The sequence below is a fragment of the Pistacia vera genome, unplaced genomic scaffold (assembly GCF_008641045.1).
Source record: "Pistacia vera cultivar Batoury unplaced genomic scaffold, PisVer_v2 Contig467, whole genome shotgun sequence".
In the NCBI taxonomy this organism is placed as follows: domain Eukaryota; kingdom Viridiplantae; phylum Streptophyta; class Magnoliopsida; order Sapindales; family Anacardiaceae; genus Pistacia; species Pistacia vera.
This window is the reverse complement of record NW_022196298.1, coordinates 991445-1014032: the sequence shown is the minus strand read 5'-3', so window position 1 is coordinate 1014032 and position 22588 is coordinate 991445. Positions and strand designations below refer to the sequence as shown.

The 22588-nt window shown below is 35.1% G+C and overlaps 3 protein-coding genes across 4 annotated transcripts; 1 reads left to right on the top strand and 2 right to left on the bottom strand.

Moving 5' to 3' along the window:
- Positions 1 to 1415: 1415 nt before the first annotated feature.
- On the top strand, positions 1416 to 3817 carry LOC116145758 (epoxide hydrolase A-like). The gene is made up of 3 exons (XM_031431202.1): positions 1416 to 2074; positions 2233 to 2477; positions 3310 to 3817. Exons 1-3 carry the CDS (start codon positions 1604 to 1606, stop codon positions 3551 to 3553), a joined length of 960 nt encoding a protein of 319 aa, XP_031287062.1. The 5' UTR covers positions 1416 to 1603; the 3' UTR covers positions 3554 to 3817.
- Positions 3818 to 5614: 1797 nt separating this feature from the next.
- LOC116145809 (stomatal closure-related actin-binding protein 1-like) lies at positions 5615 to 13882 on the bottom strand. Of its 2 annotated transcripts, XM_031431249.1 has the most exons (14): positions 13696 to 13882; positions 13225 to 13296; positions 12793 to 13104; positions 12014 to 12142; positions 11180 to 11272; positions 10186 to 10326; positions 8840 to 8908; positions 8477 to 8560; positions 7755 to 7935; positions 7308 to 7424; positions 7105 to 7163; positions 6367 to 6501; positions 5875 to 6024; positions 5615 to 5705 (listed from the first exon to the last, which is right to left on the bottom strand). In XM_031431249.1, the coding sequence occupies exons 3-14, from the start codon at positions 13072 to 13074 to the stop codon at positions 5661 to 5663; spliced, it is 1485 nt and encodes a 494-aa protein (XP_031287109.1). In that variant the 5' UTR covers positions 13075 to 13104; positions 13225 to 13296; positions 13696 to 13882; the 3' UTR covers positions 5615 to 5660. The 2 variants fall into 2 exon arrangements, with proteins under 2 accessions (XP_031287109.1, XP_031287108.1); XM_031431248.1 differs by lacking the exon at positions 13225 to 13296.
- A 7587-nt stretch (positions 13883 to 21469) lies between these two features.
- On the bottom strand, positions 21470 to 22588 carry LOC116145812 (heavy metal-associated isoprenylated plant protein 7-like). The gene is made up of 3 exons (XM_031431251.1): positions 22438 to 22588; positions 22259 to 22343; positions 21470 to 22159 (listed from the first exon to the last, which is right to left on the bottom strand). The coding sequence occupies exons 1-3, from the start codon at positions 22447 to 22449 to the stop codon at positions 21582 to 21584; spliced, it is 675 nt and encodes a 224-aa protein (XP_031287111.1). The 5' UTR covers positions 22450 to 22588; the 3' UTR covers positions 21470 to 21581.

The window sequence follows — 22588 nt, the reverse complement described above, 5'->3', positions numbered from 1 at the left end:
TAAAAGTATTATTCTCTATATTCAACTTTATCTTGATTTTGATGTTACTCATAAATTGATTGAAAAGTGTTCCTTTAATTGACACATTGCATTTACTGTTTAATGAATTAAAGGAACACCAAAAATTCTCCATCTTGACACTTTGATTTTGATTTAATTCTTTCATCTTCACATATTGGATGAGTATTAATAATAATTATAGAAGTGCATTACATAGGCATTCAAAAAATCTAACCATTTAAAAAAAAAAAAATGTATAAAGATGGAAGTTAGTCTCTTCATATTCTGTTTTGTGGTTTTGCAATTATTAACCCAGAAATTAATTGAGTTATCGTGTTCTCAACTGTATAACAAACAAAGCCTTTGAATGAATTGTGTAAACAGAAATTTGTTTTCAAACCTTGACCGAAAAAAAAATTTAAGTTTAAATAATTAATCTTGATAATATTAATTGATATTAATAATTATGAAGGTACAATTATTAATTTTATCTTAACATAACTTTATACGTATATAGAATTTATATTTACTCTAAAACTTATATAATTTAACAATTATCATCTCTTAATCTAATTACTTTATTATGTTAGAATAAATTTATTTACAACATATTTCAAAAACATTAGATAAACATACCTGCACCTAACTAATGTGGTGGGAAATGGTCCAAACTGCAAACGCCCAACTAAATAAATCCAAGGAAACGACTACCACACAAGTCATATGATATGTATGTAAAAAGTCAAAAATTGCTCGTGACAAAAAACACAAAAAGGCTCCACTAAATTACTTTATAAATTAAAAAATATTTTCTATATATAATTTGATAATTGATACCACCCTTCGTGATTACCGTCAGCTAATTCTTTTCTCCCACTGTGACTGTTTCTCTCCTTAACTATAAGGGATGTTTGCTAAGCTTATAAGCTGATTTGATCAGCTTATAAGCTCTAAAATTAAGCTGATATATTTGTTTATAACTTTTTTGAGTTTATAAGCCAAAAAAATAAGTTGAGGAAAAATACTTTTTTTTTTTTTTGCTTATAAGCACTCTGTTTATAAATTAGTATGATCAAGTATATTACCACATTATCTTTGTTTAATTTTAAAATTCTATATTATACCCTTATTTAATGTAGTATATTTTTTAGTCATTTTATAATAAAATATACTTATAAACCACATTTTATCAAACACCTCAACTACTTATCAATCACTTATAAATATTTTAATCAAACTCATAATTGCTTAAAATTTTAAATGTTTATAAGCTAATTTTGGCCATGAAATAGGGATTAAGTGGAACAGAATTGACTGGGTGGTAGAGTTATGAAAACACCTGTTTCTTCCATATTTTGGACCTTAGCTCCATAGAACAATATGCTACTGCTGAAACATAGAAGAATTGAAATCTTAGATCAAAAACTATGTATGGACGGTATGAACTGCTTAAATAAGAATTCTTGGACAGCGAACCACTATTACTAACTACGTTAAAAAATTTCCATTAATAAAAGAGAAGCTTATTTTCATAAGCTCCGAGAAAGGGCACTAAGAACTGTTAAACACAAGACAAATAATTCAACAAATAATCTAAGTTTCAATGGAGGGTATAGAGCACAGAATAGTGAAGGTAAATGGCATAAACATGCACGTTGCAGAGAAAGGCAAAGGCCCAATAATTCTCTTCCTCCATGGCTTTCCTGAGCTTTGGTTCTCCTGGAGGCACCAGATCCTGGCCTTATCTTCCTTAGGGTACCGCTGTGTGGCTCCCGACCTCCGTGGGTTCGGCGACACCGAGGCGCCGCCTTCGCAGACCAGCTACACGTGTCTGCATGTGATTGGCGACCTGGTTATGCTGATCGATGGGATTGCCGGCAAGGATGAAAAAGTATTTGTGGTGGGACATGATTGGGGCGCTTACATGGCGTGGTACTTGTGCCTGTTCAGACCTGATAAAATCGCAGCTTTGTTTAACACAAGTGTGGTGTTTAAACCCTTTTCGGGGAACATAAGACCTCTTGATGGCTGCAGAGCTTTCTTTGGTGATGACTATTACATCTGCAGATTTCAGGTTCTGTTGCTGCATCCTTATATTTTTTTTTTTTTTTTTATATCAGAGGAATTCCTCAGTACAGTAGTATCACTAATTTTAATTCCCGAAATATCAGGATTTTGTTTAAAGAGAGAAATCTAGCATAAATGGCTTATGATTGGGTTATGATATTGTAGGAACCAGGAGAGATAGAAGGTGAGATTGCAGAGCATATTGGTGTAGAGAGATTTATAAAGGGATTCCTAACATATAGGATTCCAGGTCCAATTTATTTGCCTAAAGGGAAAGGATTTGGGCATTTACCTGACACTCCAATTGTCTTACCCCCTTGGTTGTCAGAGGAAGATGTCAAGTACTACACCACCAAATTTGAGAAGACGGGATTTACTGGAGGAGTTAACTATTACCGCAACTTGGACTTGTAAGTTTCTTTTGCAACTGTGATTCAGTATTAGACCAACTTCATTTTTATCCTGTAATCTTTTCTAATTTGGTTGCTGAGATATTATGAAATTTTAGATATGCAGCAGCAGATACCATTATGTTATTCGGGTTAATGTTTATACACTACTAGTACTTAGCATCACAAATGTCATGTGTCAGTATCATCAATGGAGGTTATATTAATGCAATAATGCCATCTTTAAGCTTTTGAGTCAAGTTTTTTTCTTTAAGTGGTATCAAAGCTAGAAATTTCAAGTTTGAACCCCTCATCCCATAATTTTCTATTGAATTCCTCAATCTTTATTCTCGGACAAGGACCATTTATCAAATCCTACATTACTAACAAAAAAGTATGAGATTCAATTATAAGGCTTGAGTTGTCTTATTTTTTTTTTTTGGATGAAGAACGCTTGCGTGAAGTTGAAAAGCAAAATTTGTGCGGGCTTTAATCCAAAACAAACAATGTCTATTCAGAACGTGAAGTCCATAAGAAGAGAGTTTGTCACATCTCACTTCGTTAGCGATTGAGTCTAAGATTCAATTTATAAGTTTTAGGGTTTTTAACTAAGTAGACACGATTTGGATGAAGAAGGCATGCATGAAACCCAAAATCACCCAAAAACAAACCTATACGGGCTTGGGTCTAAACCGAACAATATCTACTCATTTAAACCAAAGATTCAACACATCTTATCTATTCTCTCTCTCCAAATCTCTGTTTGTGGGCAAAGTCCACCTTGTCTATGTGGGTTGCTCTTTTTTCTTTGTTATATCAAATTTTGGTTTACTAGTTTTTCTGAAAATTGCAGGAACTGGGAACTCGTACAATGGTTGGGAGGTAAAGTAAATGTACCAGTGAAATTTGTGGTGGGGCAGGAGGACCTCTGCTATCATTTACCAGGAGTGAGAGAGTATATTCACAATGGTGGATTTAAGAAAGATGTTCCGTTGTTGGATGAGGTAGTTGTAATGGAAGGAGCTGCCCACTTCATTCAACAAGAAAAGCCTGAGGAGATTACCAAACACATTTATGACTACTTACAGAAATTCTGATTAGCCCTCCTGCTTTCTGGACTTTTATCTCAAATGTTATGTATGTCTATCACTGTTTTAGAACCCTGGATCGGACCGGTCAGTGCGATCGGCCCGACCAGGACCCAACAGCCTCTCTGGTTCGCTTCCAGTTTTAGGGAGGTTTTTACTATATTTCAAATTTATAGGGACTCATTGTAATTTTCTAAGGATGTTTTAAAATATGTCAAAACTTTAGGGATTAATTGGTAATTTTTTTGGTATTTTTAAAAATAAATAAAAATTTGAAGGACTAATTTAAAATTTTTAAGTGTATTTTTGTAATATACTAAAATTTAAGAGACTAATATATGATTTTTTAAAAATACATTTGTTGTTGATGTCACTAATCCAACCGATCAGTCCAACTGGTTGGACTGGTCAACCCGTGACCTGGTCACCTTATCAAGTCTCACACCACGTCGAGTTTTAAAACAGTGCTAAAACAATGATGTCTATGCTCTACTTCTATGCACTGTTTTAAAACTCGACCCGAGCCTTGACCCGATCAAGGGCTCAAGTCTCAGGTTGACCAGTCCAACCGGTTGGACCGGCGGGTTGGACCGATGACATCATTATAATGATGTCAGCTAAAATCCAAAACAACGCCGTTTCAAAGAGGGTATTATTGACTTTTTAAGACAAAAAAAACCTTAAATTCCTTATTTTTATTCATTTTTCCCATTTCTTTCTCTCTTATTCTACTGGCTCCCTTTCTTCTCTCCCTTGCATCTTTTTTCGATCTACCATGGCTACTGTTTGGACCTCAATGGTGTAGGCTTCGTGGCTGCTGGATCTATCTGCCATGGTGAAGGCTTCGTGATTGCTAGATCTATCCGCCACGGTGAAGGCTTCATGGCTACTAGATTTTCTTTTTCCCATTTCTTTTTTCTCTTCTTCTACTGTCTTGTTTCTTCTATCCTTTGCTTTTTTTTTTTTTTTTTTCCGATCTACGAGGGCTAGTTGGCTACTTGCACATCTTGCTGGCTTTTTGACATCTTTACCTAAGGTTTTCTCATAAATATTAACTAGGTTGCAATTTGTTGGTTGGACTGTTTGGTATTTATTGTAATCATTCTTTTCCATCCAACAATCCATGAATTTAAATTTTGAAACATTGGCTGTTAATATAAAATGTTGTGTTATGTTAATAAGTACTTAAATTATGATAAAAATTGAAGATGGGGAACTGGAAATTGAAAAAGGGAAAATTGCTTTTAGGAATTTTTGGTGACCCAGTTATGCCATCGGTCCGATTGAATCGGCGGTTTGTCACTATTCCACCAGTCTAAATCCGGTTTATTCCAGGTTAATTGTTAAAAGCAGGTTTAGAAGGTTTTCAGACCGGTGTTGATGCCAGCTCTCAGTTAAACTAGTTCGACCGGCCGGTCCGGTCCGGGTTTTAAAACAATACTTCTATGTCAATAAGGTATTATGGATATTAATTATGTTCACTTATAAGAAATACCCCGGAATCTACCTTATTAATGAAAGCTCAAAATACACTTGAGATTTGAACCACTGTTTTAAAACCCAAGCCGGACTGGCTGATTCAACTATGATTTGTATTGTTTAAGCTCAAAATACAGTTGAGATTTTAACTATAATTTGTATGAACACTTAACATGCTATCAAAATCAAAGGTCTAAAATTCAGATAAAAGAAAATAAAAATAAAAAATACTGAAAGCTCAAAGTACTGCTCAGATTGGGACTATGATTACAATGCACAAAACTGAGCAATTTCACAATTCACCTCTCCATCCATTTAAAAGAAAAAAAAAATTAAAAAAATACAGGACCATCCAGAATCTAGCACTTGTATACCAATCATCAACCATAAAATATCAAACTTTCAACAATTGTAAATTAAAATACAGCAGCAAATAATTCTCCAAATGTTGTTGGGAATTTGTTACACTCGAACAAAAAGGCAAACAAAAAACAATGCCTTGGTGCTACGGCAAAAAAATCAGAAGCCAGCCATAACAAAATCATACAACTCCAAATCCTAGTAATGCAAACTTATAATACATGATGATACTCAACAAATAATTACAATTAGTGAAACAGAATATGATGGAGGTCAGTTAGTTTCCTAAAGGAGATCTGTCATCCGGCCCAACAAGCGTGATCTGGCATTAAAGCATTGGAGATAAAAAGATATCTCAGTCGTGTTAAAATAAAAATTAACTCAAAAAAAGGATGAGAACAAAAATACAAGAACAGACTCAAAATCTAATAATCAGTGAAGAAGGGTTTCACTTTTATGTAAAAAAATTAAGAGAGAGATTGTAAACCTACATTGCAGTCAAATGCAAACCTCCTGGCAAGCATAACAGCTGCGTTTCTTTCTCTCTCAGATTCAAATGCCAAAACAAACGAAAGCCCTTTCTTTGCTTGCCAAAACAATGCCTGTGCTGCGGCATTTCCACCACCTCTAACTCCACATAGCTGAAGCACATGAAGACAATGTCAGGAATGAGAGACGTGGTTTGCATTCATGGACACCAAACACCAAGAACAGGTAAAATATCAACATGAGAATAGTTAAGAGTTATTAAACATAATTTTAAGCATGTGAAGGTATGCGAGTGTGAGAAGGGGGAAAATAAATTTCATGAAAATCTTAAGCTCCTTCTAATTCATATGATCGTATCTCCAGAAGGAAATGATAACAATGACGGATCAGGAGAAAAGGTCAAAATATTTTGAGATAATCTTGTCTCAATAAATTCAATTCTCTTACTCAAAACATGAAAATCTTTCTTTAAAATAAAATAAAATCTGTAATACCTGCATTGAATTGGAATAGTACTCTTTAGCAATTGTTATCTTTCCTTTACAAAGTTTCATCCTCATCTTTCCCACGTGTAGTACATGAATGGATTCTGATGGATGATCAACACCATTCATTTGGGTAACTACTACCTGTTAAAGATCAAAAGAAGAATATATATAACATTATAGGTTAAAGGAGATCATAAATTCATATACCCTACCGGTGCTAACATTAACACCTGATTTCCTAACAAAACCATGTCCTATATCTGGAAAAAGATGGAACTTTTATGCATTATATTGGTAAAAGAAAAGTTAAATACAACTTAAATTTCAGTTAATTTGTGTTAGTACGAAAAATATAATATATGACCAGTATTTTACTGTTTAATGTAAAAAGGGCAGCATTTATGACCAGCAAAACAAGCCATGATGCAGAAAGTGGTAATCTTCAGTGTCTAAACTTTGGGATTTCAATGGAGGCCTCGACTTAAAATACACCAGCTAAACACCAGCTAAAATAGCACAAGAATAATAAGGCAACCAAAAATCAATTCATCCTGAACATAACCCATGGCTAAGTTGATCACCAGAAGGGAAATGTAATATCACCATAGCGATCACCAAATGCTGGACAGTGTGCAATCAAAGAAAGAGTCCCAAAATGCAAACAAATGCAGAATTGCATCCTCAGATGGAACCTGAGTTATAGCTAGTATATGAGTGAAATTTCGAATAGATGGAGTAACATACATGGAATTCAACATCATGCTTCCTCACAAGTGCCTCCACATAACTTCCCAAACCAGCAGCTGTGTAGAAAAGTTAGATCAGCTGATGAATAAATTATTTATACATCAGAAAGTAATTACCAAATAATCCATTTTGATAACTGACAAAAGGTGAAAACCACAAAACTAAAAGAATCCAGGTTGAAAACAGGACCAAAACCACACCTGGATCAATGGCACTAGTGGTCGTCAACGTGATTTGCTGGCCATCACAAATTATTTCAACTTGTAGTATTCGGCCGACATCAAAAGGCTCTGGTGCATAAACTGATTTAGTGGCCCCTGAAATGGATAAAACTATGTCATTAACCTTGAGGAAAAGGTCCTTTTTAAGGAAGGTCATATAACTAGCAACACTATTCTAGCCACTTGAGTGCTAGTAACGTCTTGATTTTAGTAATCCTAATTTGACCATCCCACAACTCTGCAGACCCCTTTTCTCCTCTGAAAAAATAAATTTATTGCCTGTAGTAGTCACTTTTAATGACCAAAATAATACACATCTGAAATCTTAATCATTAATCTAAAATTCAAAATCACTAGGAATCCATTTATCCATTCTCAGTAGTCCTAGAAAACAAAAAGCAGCAAAACCATTGATCATATATATACCTGATATAAGCTCCTTTTTTCCACCTTCAGATGATACACGATACCATTGAATTGAACATCTGGAAAGTTCTAGAGTACCATCAGTGGTAGGTTTAATTCGCAAATATGAACCTAAAGCTTCAGAGCCATCTAATTCATATAAATCAGGTGTCCTTGCTTCGCCCTTCTTGCTCATTGCCAGCTGGAAACCATCATATGAAACCGAGGATTTCGAGGGAGTTAATGCAATGTCTCAACGTTTTAATGTGATAACATACATGAGTAATCAAGACTACAATTTTTTGTTTAAAGGAAAAAATCAAGGCAGAACAGAACAAAAAGAACGAAAACAAAACACCTTAAAGTAAGAAGCCTTTATCATGTTAGTTTGGCAAACCAATCACATTGAAAAATCACATGTTTCAGATTCAGGCACTATCATCTGGCTAACATTTTTCCTGTACATTCTTCCACAGAAAAAAAGTAACATACTAAGGAGTAGAAAAAATGGATGTCCACTAACATCAGAATCTTTCGTAGCATGCAATTGTAGTGATTCAAAGAATTTGTACAAATAAGTTGGCAGACAAATCACTTGATACATGCAGCAATTAAAATAAATTTTAGGTTTTCATCCCTGATACAAATATCTGAATATTCAAGACATAGAAAGGAGGAGCTAGCACAAGACAAGTCATCATCATCAAAATCTGCAATAAATTAATGTGAAATGATTGCCAAACCTCTTTTAGAAGCACAAGGGAACACTTAGACTTCTCTGCAAGCTGAATTCTCAATGCTCGAAGTTCATGTTCCATGTCCATAACCTACAGAATCAAGCACAATTCACTCTATCAACAAATGAATTTTCTGTCTACATGATTTATAAATTTAGAAAAACAATAACTGGGCAAAACAATATTATGCAACTATCTCCTAGTCCCAAGCTATGGATCCACCACATGGGACTGACTATAACTACCTTTATTACAGGACATCTAATTTTGTGAAGAATTCCAGGAAATGCAAAAATAAAAAGTCAGCATGCAAGGATTTCTAATGCCTACAAAGGAGGGGAAAAATAAAAAGAGTGATCTAATAAACACCTTGCTTGGCTGATGCAGCATTTTAATTCGTCTAGCCTCTTGAACTTCCTTCATTAACTCTTCCAAGTCCTGAAATCAGATGCAAAAGATTCTTTTTTACAAATAAGGATTAGAGATGAGTATGCCAAAATAATAATGAATTACAACTAAGTTGACAACTTTAAACACGAGAAACTTCTTAAGAAGACAGAACTCACAATTCTATTCATAATAGTCTAAAATCCAGGAAAAATAGTTTCTCAAGCATAAATGTTTTGCAATAAGGAGCTACACAATAATGAATGTATTTGCATTTACTACTTAATAAATTCAGTACACAGCTATGACAACTGGAAGTTTATAAATGCAAAAATGACACAAGCCTGCTTCTTTATTTTTAATTGTCTGGATATTCTTAATTAAACTAGTATTTGAGCCATGCAATTAATTTTTTTTTTTTTTCACAGGGCTATATACGCTTTTATTAGATTTTGTTCCACCCAAGATGTCGAGGTCTGTCCACACCATTTGCATGACTGATAGGTAGCACAACAAATAAGGTTTTTAAGGGCTAAGGTTTAACTTTCTTAAAATATTTAGGGTTTAAGTTTCAGGAGCCTTTTTCTTTTCTCTTGAATGATTTTAAGCTATTCTATTCTCTAATGAAAATTAGCCATCCCCTTCCTTTTTTCCCTAGTTCTGCAAGTGTCTGTCTATACTTCCTCCTTTTTCTACCTGTATCTTTAGGCAGAAAATCATCTGTTTTCTTCAGTTTCTTTCCTCTTCTCACCCTCATCTATTTCTATCTCCACTTGATCATTAGAAAGAGGAACCAACCTGCAACAGGCTGTCACATTATATCTTCTTCACTCACATCAGAACTGTACTCTCATGGCCATCAACTTTTCCACCTGTTTAAACCAATTCCACATCAAAATGTACCTTTTAATCAAGCCAGCAACCTGACCTGAAACCCTTGCCGATTAAACCAATTTTCACATTGATTTGTTCCATATTTGAGTTTCATGATTTCCTAGTTCAAGGGATGTTCAAACAGATTGCTGATCAAGGTCAAATGAGTTTATTGGGATATTTTATCCCACAAGTTTCTCAGTTACGAAAGTTGTAGGGCCTAAAAGTATGCCCATTGCTAGAGTTCAGTCAACATGTAGAGAAGGTCAATGGGATTTCCAGCTATCAAGAAAATTTCTTCAATTTCACATTTAATTTACTTTTGAAATAATTATATGATTAAGTGGTTGTTACAAATTGATTCCAAACTTCATTGGTTATTAGTTTTGAGTTTTCTCCCATAAATTTCTCCAATTTCACATTTAGAAGCCACTGAAACCTTATAGTCGTATTACCTGCTTCCCTGCAGCACGAGACATTCTTTCCTGCTCCTGAAGAGCTTCTTCCACCCTCTGAACTGCAGCTCTGGCACTCTCAATTTCAGCACGAGCAAAAGCTCTTTCCTCATCAACAAGTTTCTTAGCATCTTCTGAAGCCTACAAATTTGGCATCAGTTCTCATTTATGAGACAAGAACATATATGTAGTCAAGATAATTAACAATGACAAATACGTTAATAAGTAACATAATTCAAGAGAAAAATGATATGTAGACATCATTAAACTTGTATTAGGTATCTATAATTAAATCTAGTTTCCATCTTCATTCCCACTTAGCGAGTGCTCAATAATGAGCCAAAGAAGCAAGCAAAATAAGAAGGTACAAGTATATGTCTATGGATTTTAAGGCAGGACTAATACTTGCTATCCCCAGAAAGGTGTTCTTTCTAAAATCAACAATGAGTATATGATGAACCAAAAGAAAAATTAAAACCAAAGCCCATAAAGAAGATTATAAAATACAGCCTCCACACCTTAATTTGGTTCTTATTCCATAATGTCAGTCTACTTTGAAAAGTCATTTTGTAACTTTAAAAAACCGCACATAACCATATAACTGGAAGTCTCCTTTTTCAAACTTTGGGGCCAATAACAATAGGTTAAAGATGCATTAAATACATGTCTCCTTGAATGATCAGTTTTTTTTCTAAAAAAAAAAAAATATAACAAACATTAAGAGACAGAGAGTATATGGAAAGGCAGCTCCATAACAGCTGTCACTTGTATTACCTCTTTTCAACCAAATACAAATACTTCCTTCTTTTTAATACAAAAGAATAAAGGATTTTATCAGGTATCCACTGAAGGGATCAGAAAAGAATTGTCTGGGAAGTTTTCTGAAATTAAGGCCCACAGAAACTCTTAAGAAAGGCATTGTCCCACAACAAACTATAAATATTAAAAATCAAAATAGACACCACATGCATATTTCCATTGAAATTCAAAGTACCTGTTTAAGAAAATTTGCCAGCTTTTTCACTTCTGCTTTTTCTTGAATTAGCTCCCCTTCCCTTTGGGTCAACTGAACTGCTAAAGCTTCCACCTGGAGCAAATGACCAAAACATTGCTTAAATTTCAACATAAGCAGTATTATATGAGCCACAGGTCAAGAAAAATTGGGTCAGAATGAAAATTCTAGAGGAAAAGAAAATATATACAGCTTGGTAAATTAACAATTTCAATAATTTGGTAGTTGTTGGTGAGAGAATTTCTGTAAATCCTGTTTATTTCAAACATCACCAGACAATATAAAAAGTAAAATACATGAGCTCCACACTCCATCATCCCTTAAACAGTAACACAAAGCATTGTTGTAATTTAAAGGCAGAGGAATCCTATACATGCGCTCACTAGGGTGATTGACTTGACAACTCTGCCTTTGATGTTGAAGATTCTTTTGGAAAACACAAACTCCCTCCACATTATGTGAAGAAAAGGTAGAATATGGGTCTGGTACAGATTAACTAGAAGTAAGATTGTAAAATACACCCAAGACTCCCCTCCGTATTAATAGTTCTATTAAGTGTCAGAGATAGAAGAAATTTCCACACGTGAAAAATAACTGTATATCATATCCATTTGTAAGCTAGGGGTTGGGGATGAGAGGGAATAAAAGATGGAGACAAATTTTATTAAAAACTGGCAATTTTTTAGCACCCTAACGCATTTTGAAATTGATACTTTCTTTGATTTTCCACTAATAATACAACAAAACAGTTTCCCATGTGGCATTTAAGCATTAAATGGGCGAGTCCAACAAAGAAGAAAATCATATGAGACAGACCATAGCAATAGCTTCCTCTACATCATCTTTGTTTCTACCCGCCACACGTCCTTTCAATGATTCCAGGGCATCTCTAAGCTTCTTCAAAAGCACATGTTTCTCCAATGAAGCTGCCTCTCTGAGTCTAGCCTGCATTCCACAAATTACTAACTCATATTTTAATTACATAATTCATCCATTCTCTTTGAATATCCACAACCTTACTGCTTAGAGGCAACATAAAGAAAGAATCATCACTCATGTTAAACAAACAATGGGGAGTTCCAAATTATTGGAAAACTCCATTAATGCTCCCAACAAAAGGATGCCCGCAATTGGAAAGAACTTTTAAAAGCCTATCAAAAGTGTGCAAATTGGTTTTTGAAAAACAAAATGGAAGATTGAATTTTGCATTCTACATTGGGTTTTCATTTCACAAGAAAAGAGTGTGATCAAATGACACCAAACATAGCGTAAGATTTCTGTATTCTAGGAACTGCATCATCTAAAACACAAGGGCTACAACTGAGTTTAATTTTAGAGTTGAAATTAAGTTTTAAATATTCAATTACAGAACATAATTAGCTTTGATAAACTACATTATGTGAATTATCCCCAGATTTATGGGTACAAAAACGTACATAATCATAAAATCAAATTAAAATTAAACAATTGAAGTCCAATTCTGCATTCTATAGTTATACATGTAAGATCTTAAAACCCGTTAAGTTAAAACACATTAGAGTTAAATACAAAGAAAGAAAGAAAGAAAGAAAGAAAAGTGAAGAAATGAAGTAAACCTCTTCAGATAACTTAGCAGCAGCAGCCAAGCCCTTCTCGAATTTGCTAGCAAGGTCACGAACTGAGAGGCGTTTCTGCTGCTCCAGCAATTGAGCAGTTTCACGCGCAACAACCTCCTTCATTGAGAGAATTTTCGGATCATCTTTGCCGTCAACAATCTGATTATTAGCCCCAATTTTATAATTAGGAAAACGACTTGAAGCAAAAACGACGTCGGCTGATACAGCTGGGACTGCCTCTTTTTGCATTTTGTTACCAAAATCACGGCTCACTCTCGTCATTTTCGCTAACCAACTGCTCTCTGTTCGGTTCTGCTCTTCAACAAAAGTTAAAGTTAATAACAACGAAACGAACAAACCATTTATTTAATCATTACATAAATATGACTTTTAACCTAAAAGAAAAAAAACGTGGGTCACCATTTTACCAACCTTTACCACATCAACTAAGCAATCAATTTTAACAAACTACTCCCTGTTTGGTTGCCGAGAAAATCTGAGAAACTTTATCAAAACAAAACAAAACAAAAATTAAAAAATTTTCAGAAACCAAATACTCCCTGTTTGGTTAGCGAGAAAATGTAAGAAACTTCATCAAAACAAAAATACAAAAAAAAAAATTAAAATTTTTCAGAAACAAAAAAATCGAAAAACGGAAACACAAAAACTCAAAGCATATTACTATTACAAAAGTAAAGTAATTCTCATCTCTTTCTCTTCAATTTTCCCAGGAACCAAACAGAAAAACTTAAATCTAGCATCAGTTCTAACACAAAACACAACAAACAAAAGTGGAACAAAAAATCAACAGCAAGAACTGAGAATGAGTAAAGAGAACTAAAGAGAAACCCTAATTTGGAGAGGAAAGAAAAGAATGGAGACAAAAAGAGAAGTTAGACTTACAGATCATGAAAATGTAAAGTGGAAATTTTTAAGAGAATCTTGGATCAGATGAAAATTTAGAAGAAGATAGGGATTTGAATGGCAACTGAAGCAACAGATAATTTTACAAAAAAAAAATTAATTAATTTTGTGGAAGAAAATGAAAATGCGAAAAGCAAAAGGTGTGTGAATAAGTTTAAGTTTGGTTATTTGTGTGTTTGTTTACTTTTTAAAAGGAAAGCAAAGAAAAAGCCGCCCTTCAAACTTAAATTTTTTTTTTTTTTTTTTAAATTAAACTATACGTTAAACCTGTTTATCTAATTTATGCTTCTTTCTAATTAAAACTTCATGGCGGGTCCCGTGTTTTGTTCTTGAATTTTTTATTTTTCTACATTTCCGCCCTCGTGTGACCAATGACCATTTTATTAATAATAATTCTATTTAATGTCAAAAACATCTATGTTTAATATAATATTAAAAATTCATCTTATGTTAGTAAATAATTAAAAATTACATTATTATAAATGAATAAAACTTGTTCCATTTTGTCGTTTATTTTAATATATAATAATTATTGGTGGGATAATTTTTTATAATTAACTATTTTTGGATGATTGAGTGATTCGATAGTGACTCTTAGATATATTATTCAAGAGATCTTTTGAGTTCGAATCCTTTCTCAATTGTTAATAGGGATAATCACTAGAGCTTTTATTCAATCAGCAGTTTTAGAGTTCTGAAAAATTAGTTGATGTATGCATAAACTGACCTGAATTGTCGAACATCTCCTATCATAAAAATAAATAAATAAATAAAAGATTTTTTTATAATTCAGAAAGTTTAGAAGAACTTTTGTCAATCAATTCATATATAAAATATAACTTCAATAATTAGTAAGATTTTAATAAAATATAATTTTTCAAAATTACAAATCTTATGGGGAAGGGAGGTTTGTCAAGTAATTGAAAAATATTAGGACGATAAACGTGTCTTTGGGTTAGTTGAATTTATTTCAAACTAGTTCAATGGAACTAAAAAGAAAAATTGTGTAGTATAATTACTTATATAAATTATGAGTTAGATACTGAATCACACAGTCATGGCAAATGATTTGATTTGATTTTGTTGGATTTAATAATTATTTAATTATGTAGAATATAAATTTTAAAATTGCAATTGCATATAGAGTGATTGTTGTAAATAATTTAATTAATATAAAATTGAATAATGACTTGAGTTTGTGATAAAAAAACAATTCATAAAAACTTAAATAGTATTCAAAGACTAATTCATAAAAATTTAAATAATATTCAAAGACTTAGAAGATAACTATAGGATAACTCGGCTTACTTTTGTCCGTAGCTCGCTTGCATATAACTGTTGTCTCATAGGTCACTCCGAACTACAACTATCTCCAAGTTTTCGCTTGTTCCGAGTTGTCCACATATTCTGGCACAACAAATGCTTTAGAGAATTCTTTAGAATTTTATACAAGAAGAAAATAATAGTAATAATTTTAAAAGTAAAACATAATAATAATATTAAATAAATAAATAAATAAAAGGATGGATTGGACGGTTGTTCAGTTGGACATGCGTTGCTTGTTTTGTAGTTGACAGTTGACTTAAGAAGCCGGCCATATCATATCAATACCCGTAGCTTTCTTTTTTGATATGTTAATGCCTCCAACAGCGACTCAAATCTCAGGCATGCTGACGGTGAAACGAAGAGAGGGCATAAGTTGTTTACTTCAATTCTATTACTTCTTAGTACCTTTACGGCTTTACCCTCATTCAAAGAGCAGTCCTTCCTTCTTTAACCAACTCACTTTATGCCTTTTCATTTAGTTTAATTTAAATAATTAATTCAACGGTTTACAAATTGTTGAATCGGCATTAAAAATAATTACAATCAATAATTTGTATTTTAAATTTGTAATTAAAAAATAAAAAATTCATTACTGTTAAATAATTTAGTCTACTTCAAAGAATCGTCCTTCATTCTTTCCCAACTCACCTTCACATTCAATTTGTATATAACTTTTCTATATGTATATATACATAAATTTAAGGAGTTGTTAAGTCAATTTGCAAATTAGATACCCAAATATCAGCGGACTAAAAAAAAAGGTAATTAGTAATTGCTTTCTCAATTGAAATAAAAAACAAATAAAGCTTGTAATAAAGTTTTGAAAGAACTAGTTTGATAGGCTTGTAACTATTAATGGAAGTGATCCATATTGAAAGACATTACCTACCAATACCATATATATAAAATAAAATATCAATTATTAAAAGTGTACGGGTTATATAAATAGTCCAAAAATTAGGTCGTAATTGAAATAAAAGCAATAACTGAGCTTGAACCAGCATATATTATTTCCCACATTACACTACACTTAGTTTATACTTATACCTTGTAAAAGATATATTTTTTTTTTTTATTGGGATGTTCAACCAGCTTATACACACCTCAATTAGTTTCTCGACCCTGAATAAGGCCTCCAAAACAAGGTAAATCCTACAGTCCCTGATCAACAATATTAACAACCGTTATTGTGATTCGAACTTGAAACCACAAGTGGAGTAAACCCTTTAGTCTCGAGCCTTTACCACTCGGGCAACCTATTGTTAGTTTTGTAAAAGAATTTCATAAATTTTGGAATTTATTATTTAATTTCCCCCAGGTATCATTAAATAGCAAACTCCCCTTTATAAAATTGAATTTCCCGAAGGTATCATTATATAATTTTTTTTTTTTTTTTTTTTTTTTTTTTAAGTTTTGGGCAATGCCAAATTTATTTTGGACAAATATTTATTAAATAATAGAAAGATACATTATAAAATTGAAGATTGAAACGGCCCCCAACATATGTTTACTTTTTCATTCTTGTTCGATTGTGAGATTAATTTTAACTACTGAAGATAAAACCNTAAGAGTCACACACGGGGACAAACAGTTAGAGGGTTTTACTTACTGAGCATTATTTGTGCTCACCCCGTTATTTTCCTTTGTGGATGCAGGTTCTAGGTGTTGATGCGGTTGGAGGGGCGTCGGCGAGCGAGGAGCAATTGCTACACTGTTCCCTTGTTTCGTCTTTTAAAATACATTTTGTAAACAGTACCCTTTATGTATAAAAGACACATGAATTGTAATGAAAAGAAAACTTTGGGCCCAATTTTCTATTGTTATTATGCATGCATTGTACTAGTTTTCAGCAGATGTTACAGGTGGGAGGCCACGAACTCTTCAAAGACTTTGGCAAGTTGGCACTCCAAAAGGGTTAACACTACCAACTGCAGGTGCTCCAAAAGTTGACCCATAAAGTCCAACACCGATGTGCTAGCCCCTGAAGCAGAGGGCATCTTGCCAGCCAGCCCTTTGCCTTCTTTCTTCCCGAGAGTCGCAGTCTCCCCTTGTCCTCTGCACAGACGGCTCGAGACCAATGTAACCCCGATCGCGTGCCTCAAGCTCCCTCCCGAGCAAAAAGCCTGATAAGGCTACGACCTCCCAAGCTGCACCCGCAAGCCCTCCGGCTCAGACTCTGACTCTGACTCCTCGGGTTGTAACACCTTTCTTTTCTTGGACTTTTGGTCAATGGTCTTCTGCTTTTGGTGAACAGCTATAGGCTGAGAAGGTTTTGCTGGTTGTTCGGTGGGTGGCTGTGCCCCCACCTGCGCTCCTCTGATGAGGGTGTCGTTATGGCCCGCCTTGGCTGGTTCCGTGGCGCCTACCCAAGGAAAAACGAACCCTCTCTCTCTCAACAACCTCGACACTTTGGGTGGCATATTCGCTGCATGCAGGTACTGTTAGTAAAAAAGTTCGCTACATGCAAAAGCAAAAATTTTCTAAGACTTTGGACACTTACAAGTTAAGGTTTCCAAGGTCGCTTCCGAATTGAAGAAGCCGTACTTCCTCAAATTTGCAATTGCTACGATTAGTTTCACGTCGCAACAATAATCTAGTAGGTTACCGAATAATACTATTCGGTTGAAGTTAGTTAGATCTCAACCTGGTCAACTTGTTTCCTGTGAAGAGACAAGAAAGATCGTTAGAAAGCAAAGCCAAAAAGAAAAGAAAATAAAAAATTCACTAAGTACAAGAAGGGAAGACCTACTCGGTTCCTTGAATTGGCAGACTCCCCGACATTATTAGGGTAATTAAAGATGCCTCCCTTGATCGCAGATTGCTTCGAGAGGTAATAAGAATCCTTATCCTTGCTCTTCTTCAAGTAATACGAGCAAGCAAGCTCCAGCGTAGTCAGCTAGCCGAGGCCGTTCTCGAAGCACGTGATATACATAGCCACGACTATCATTTATGCATTTGGCATCAGTTGTAGAGGTGCAACCTCGAAGTAATCGAGGATCGACCTGATAAAGGGGTGGAAAGGAATTAATGCCCCGCACTTGAAAATGGACTCAAAGACTGCAGCCATTCCCTCTAAGGGATTTCAAGCTATGTACGACCTATACCGGAATACGTCTACGCTAAGTGCGTACTGGTCTACCACCTTCTCCATCTCCTCCGGGGTGGGCACTGATAGAATCTCCTGCAAAGAACCCACTGGGGCGTCTTGTGCCTGTGAGCTCGTCCCCTCATTTGTTCTAGTTGATGTAGGGTCCATCTCTTCTACGGTCTAAAAAAGGGGGACACACAGAGATTACTCAGTGTCCGTATAGAATTTTGTACGATGATGTGGAAGAACAAAAAATCCTTAGGGACCACCCCCAATGGTTCGTACCCTAAAAACCTATTCCTTACAAAAGACTAGCCATAAACACCCACCATTATCGCCTAAATAAGCTACATTTGAAGCAAAAAAAAAAAAAAAGATAAGTAACGGAAGGATCTTCCTTACCTCTTGGCTATGGAGGGTGAACTTCTTACTATGAACGGAAAGTGCACACCAACTTGAAGGATTGAAAATCTGGTCTCGGGAGAGCTTTTTCCTTTTTCTGAAAGTATGAGTGTTGTGACATTGCTTAAGGTGAGCTTGGGCTTTTATGGTGGAGGAAATGGCGATTGGTCTTCTCGAAGCCAAGCGACGTTTGGGCGGAATGCATTTCTCATCATTAATCACGACCACGTGTCATCAGTCGACTAGAAGGAGTACCTGCCATACTTCGAGAAATTCAATCATCGTTTCTCTCTGCTGAAATAATCGAGCGACGGCTCAATTCTCTCCTCCATATTAAATGCGCTCTCATTCGCATTTAATGCCCTAATAAAGAATGTCGTTTCAGCATGGCTTGCATTTAATGTGCAAGGCTAGCACTTATTGCGGAAAGGACACGTTTGTCAGAATAAAAGATACTTCATTAATGGATTAGCTGTCAAGCGCAGCTGATAACATCTGAAGAGGTTGTTGGAATAGAATACTCTTCGTCATATGTCGGTTGCGCAGTGATGTGATTCCTTGCCTCCAGCAGAAATATGCTAAGTGTAATCAGGTCGCAGACCTCGGTTAAGATAAGAGGCGCATCGATACGGCACTGAATAGGGTCTAATCTAGGTCTTCGACTTCGCTGAAGAAGACCATCTCAGGTCGCTCGTAGAAAAATGTTCTACGACCTCTTTGTAGTCAGATCGGCTCGACCAGGCGTCATTTGGGATATGTCAAATCATGGCATAATTATGAAGTTCTCAAGGTTCGATCCTTAAACCTTAAAAACTCAGGGACTTCTTTTATGCCTGAAAAGGTAGGGCTAACGTGGAGCCTCCTCAGTAAAGGATGGTCAAAGCTTAGAAGGGTTCTGTGCCGTCCAGGTGCGGCCACGTCGCGCCTAGCGCAAGTGGCATGGCTCCTGTCAGCACTGTAGGTGAGTGCCAGGCCAGCAAGCGGCTGGAGATCGCCCACGTGTCAAAGCCCTGCTTTAGTCGAGGAAATCCCTCGGGTAGGTGACCAGTGGGATGCAAAGAAATGATTTGCATGGCACCTACCCACTTGCAGCTTTTATAATCATTACGTTGAACTCTCTCACTATAAATAGAGAACTTCCCTCTCATTTGGGGGGGATTGGCTAGTTTTACACTGAAATAGCTTACTCTCTGACTCTCCTTTTGTATTCTCTCTAAACTGTAGTTCAGCTCGCTGAACTCGACCTGACCTTTACTCTTTTATTAATACAATATCAGTGGATGTAGGATTCAATTTTGAGCATCTGAACCACTTTAAACATTGTTTCTCACCTATTATTTAACTTAATACCCCCATATCACGTGTGACTTCTAAGTCCGTTTAGCATTTTACACATGCGAGTAGTTGGTATCAAAATCCAGCATCAACAATCCTTGTCGTCTTCAAATCTCTTTTGAATTTCTTTAAATAATTATCTCAAGTTTGTCTTTGATTAATTATTATCGTACTCTCTTTATTTAATATGTAAATGATTTGTTTTCATTGTTTGAATTAAAATTTTCTACTATTGCTTATAATTATCAGGAAGAACGCTGATCTTTATCTTTTGGCTACAGTGGCTCAGGTACATTTGACAGTTTATATCATATATCACCTATTTCGAGTTTCGGGAATCAAGGCTTTAATGACTCTGTATTTGTTGTTATCAATGTGCATACAATTCTGCTAAGTCGAAGAACAAGTTTCACTTGTGGGGTAGTCATTGGAGACATGAAGACTCCTTGCTCTTTGCTCAATAACTAGGGACATTGGAGACATGAAGACTCCTTGCTCTTTGCTCAATAACTAGGGAGGGGTACTGGAGCTGCTGCTAGGGAGAGGTACTGCTGTGAAAAGTAAAACTTGTTTTGGAGCTGCTGCTAGGGAGAGGTACTGCTGTGAAAAGTAAAACTTGTTTTGGAGCTGTTGTTAGGGAGAGGTTTACTGCTGTGAATACTTAAGTTTGAGCTTTTATTGTTTTCTATCCACTGGTTAGATGTGATAAATAGCAAATTTAATTGATTTTTCTTTGTTGTCGGAAACATTTGATAGGATAACTCGAGCTTCCGTGGAAGGACAAAAGATTGTGAAAAAGTTTTTGAAGATCTAGAAAGCAAAGGAAAAGCAAGCTTCAAGGAACTAGAAAGTAGGATGGGGAAAGCAAAACTTTTTGGATTTTAACAAATGAATGAAAAACTGTCTTATAAGAACATCACCTGAAATGCTTTTGCTTTTTTTTTTTAATTGAATTCCCTATTTTTATTAGGTTTGAATTAACAAAATTTCTTAAACATATATACACTGTAATTTTGCAACCTGGATTCTTATTTAAGCAAATCAGTTGCTAACACTTAGTTTTCTTGGGTTTAAATTGACAAAATTTCTTAAATATAGATGCTAGTTTAGGTTGCAGCAAATACAGGGACAACATGATAATTTTAAAGCTTTCAAATTTTAAAAGTAATTTCATTGATTTAAAACTTTATTTTAATAAAAAAAAACTGGAGGAATTAATTGGTAATTTAAATTCCTATATATAATTGAGGATATATCAGTAATTTCATATGTATAAGTAATTGAATTTGTTGACCGGATATAAAATAATAAAAAAATTGTTAAGTCAAATAATAAACAGTATCTTTGTTTTAATAATAAATATACACAATAGTTAACGAAATTTACCAGTGAATCTAGCCGGTTAGTGGGAAAGTGTCGCATACCTTGGGTGGGAAGAAGTGGTTTACTGGGGAAAAATATTTAGAAAGTGGAGGAAAAGGACATGCACTACTGAAAAGTATTAATGGAGGTAACCATTCATCAAGTATTACGTAATTAGATAACCGATAACTTTCTTTAACGAAACCAAAACAAAAACTTTATTGAAATTTGAAACCACCGAACAACGTAACAAGAACCAAACAAAAGTCAAAAACTACCCAAATGCCACCAAACAACGTAACTTTATTGAAACCAGCTAACTTCTTATGCATGCAGTGCACCGCCATTATTTTCACATGATTCTGCAAGCTGCATTAGGATTCTCTTCGCAAAAGTAATCACGTCTATTAACTCTGTAACAATCGTCACCGCCACCCCAGCTATCATACTCCGGCTTCCCGTAATATCCGCAATTACATCTCGGCGGTCCATAGTAACCTAGCTGGTACGATGGCCCCCCTCTACGCCCCTTGTAGCATTCCCTGCAGCACATTCCAACCGGGTTCGGATAAGCCGGTGGTGGGAAGCCCGGTGCCGGTTTTGGCTGTGAGTCAACAAAAGTAACCATAAGCTTCTCTTGTTTTGGCGGCTCTGCTTTCGCTTGTCCTGGTGGTTGCTGGGTGGTCGTGGTTATGGGTGGTGCGGGTTCTGCTTGGATTGGTTCCTGTTTCTGTGGTGGCTTTGCATCAGGTTTTTTAGGTTCGTCAAGCTTGGGTGGAGGTGGAGGTGGAGGTGGAGGTACAATTTCAATACTCTTAATGGATTCACCACCTTTGCAGCGAATCTTTTGCTTCATCTTCTCAGGACTACAACACACCACTTTGATCGTCACTGTGTTCTGCTTCTCGTCAAATACCTGGTCTTGTATTTCTGATCTCGTTTACAAAAATCAAACATTCCTTCTACGTTAAACACATACTTCAAATTCATTAACAAAGAGAATTGATGAACAGAATTAAAGATACTCACGAGGGAATTTACACAGCACTTTCTTCACTTTCCTGTAGCACTTCTCACACTGAAGGTCAACCTTCAACACCATTATCGTGACTTTCTGCAACATTAAACAATCAATATATATATATATTAACCAACAGATAAATGAGATGGACATGGTTAAATTATAAGAAAGATAAGATTTTGCAAACCTTCTCCCCCATGGCTGGCTGGTAGGGTTGCTCAGATCTGAGTCTGAACCTCGTTCTCAGAATATTATTGAGTCGAGTTTGATTGATTAAAGTGATGAGGAAGAGAATGATAAGTGAGAGTGAGAGAGAGAGAGAGATTGATATTGACGCT

Coding starts and splice junctions, on each gene's coding strand:
- LOC116145758 (XM_031431202.1), top strand. CDS start 1,604: ATGGAGGGTATAGAGCACAGAATAGTGAAGGTAAATGGCATAAACATG. Junction 2,075..2,232: donor ATTACATCTGCAGATTTCAG/GTTCTGTTGCTG, acceptor ATGATATTGTAG/GAACCAGGAGAGATAGAAGG. Junction 2,478..3,309: donor TATTACCGCAACTTGGACTT/GTAAGTTTCTTT, acceptor TGAAAATTGCAG/GAACTGGGAACTCGTACAAT.
- LOC116145809 (XM_031431249.1), bottom strand. CDS start 13,074: ATGACGAGAGTGAGCCGTGATTTTGGTAACAAAATGCAAAAAGAGGCA. Junction 6,025..6,366: donor ACTATTCCAATTCAATGCAG/GTATTACAGATT, acceptor CATGTGCTTCAG/CTATGTGGAGTTAGAGGTGG. Junction 5,706..5,874: donor GGTTTGCATTTGACTGCAAT/GTAGGTTTACAA, acceptor CTTTAATGCCAG/ATCACGCTTGTTGGGCCGGA.
- LOC116145812 (XM_031431251.1), bottom strand. Junction 22,160..22,258: donor AGTGCTGTGTAAATTCCCTC/GTGAGTATCTTT, acceptor AAACGAGATCAG/AAATACAAGACCAGGTATTT.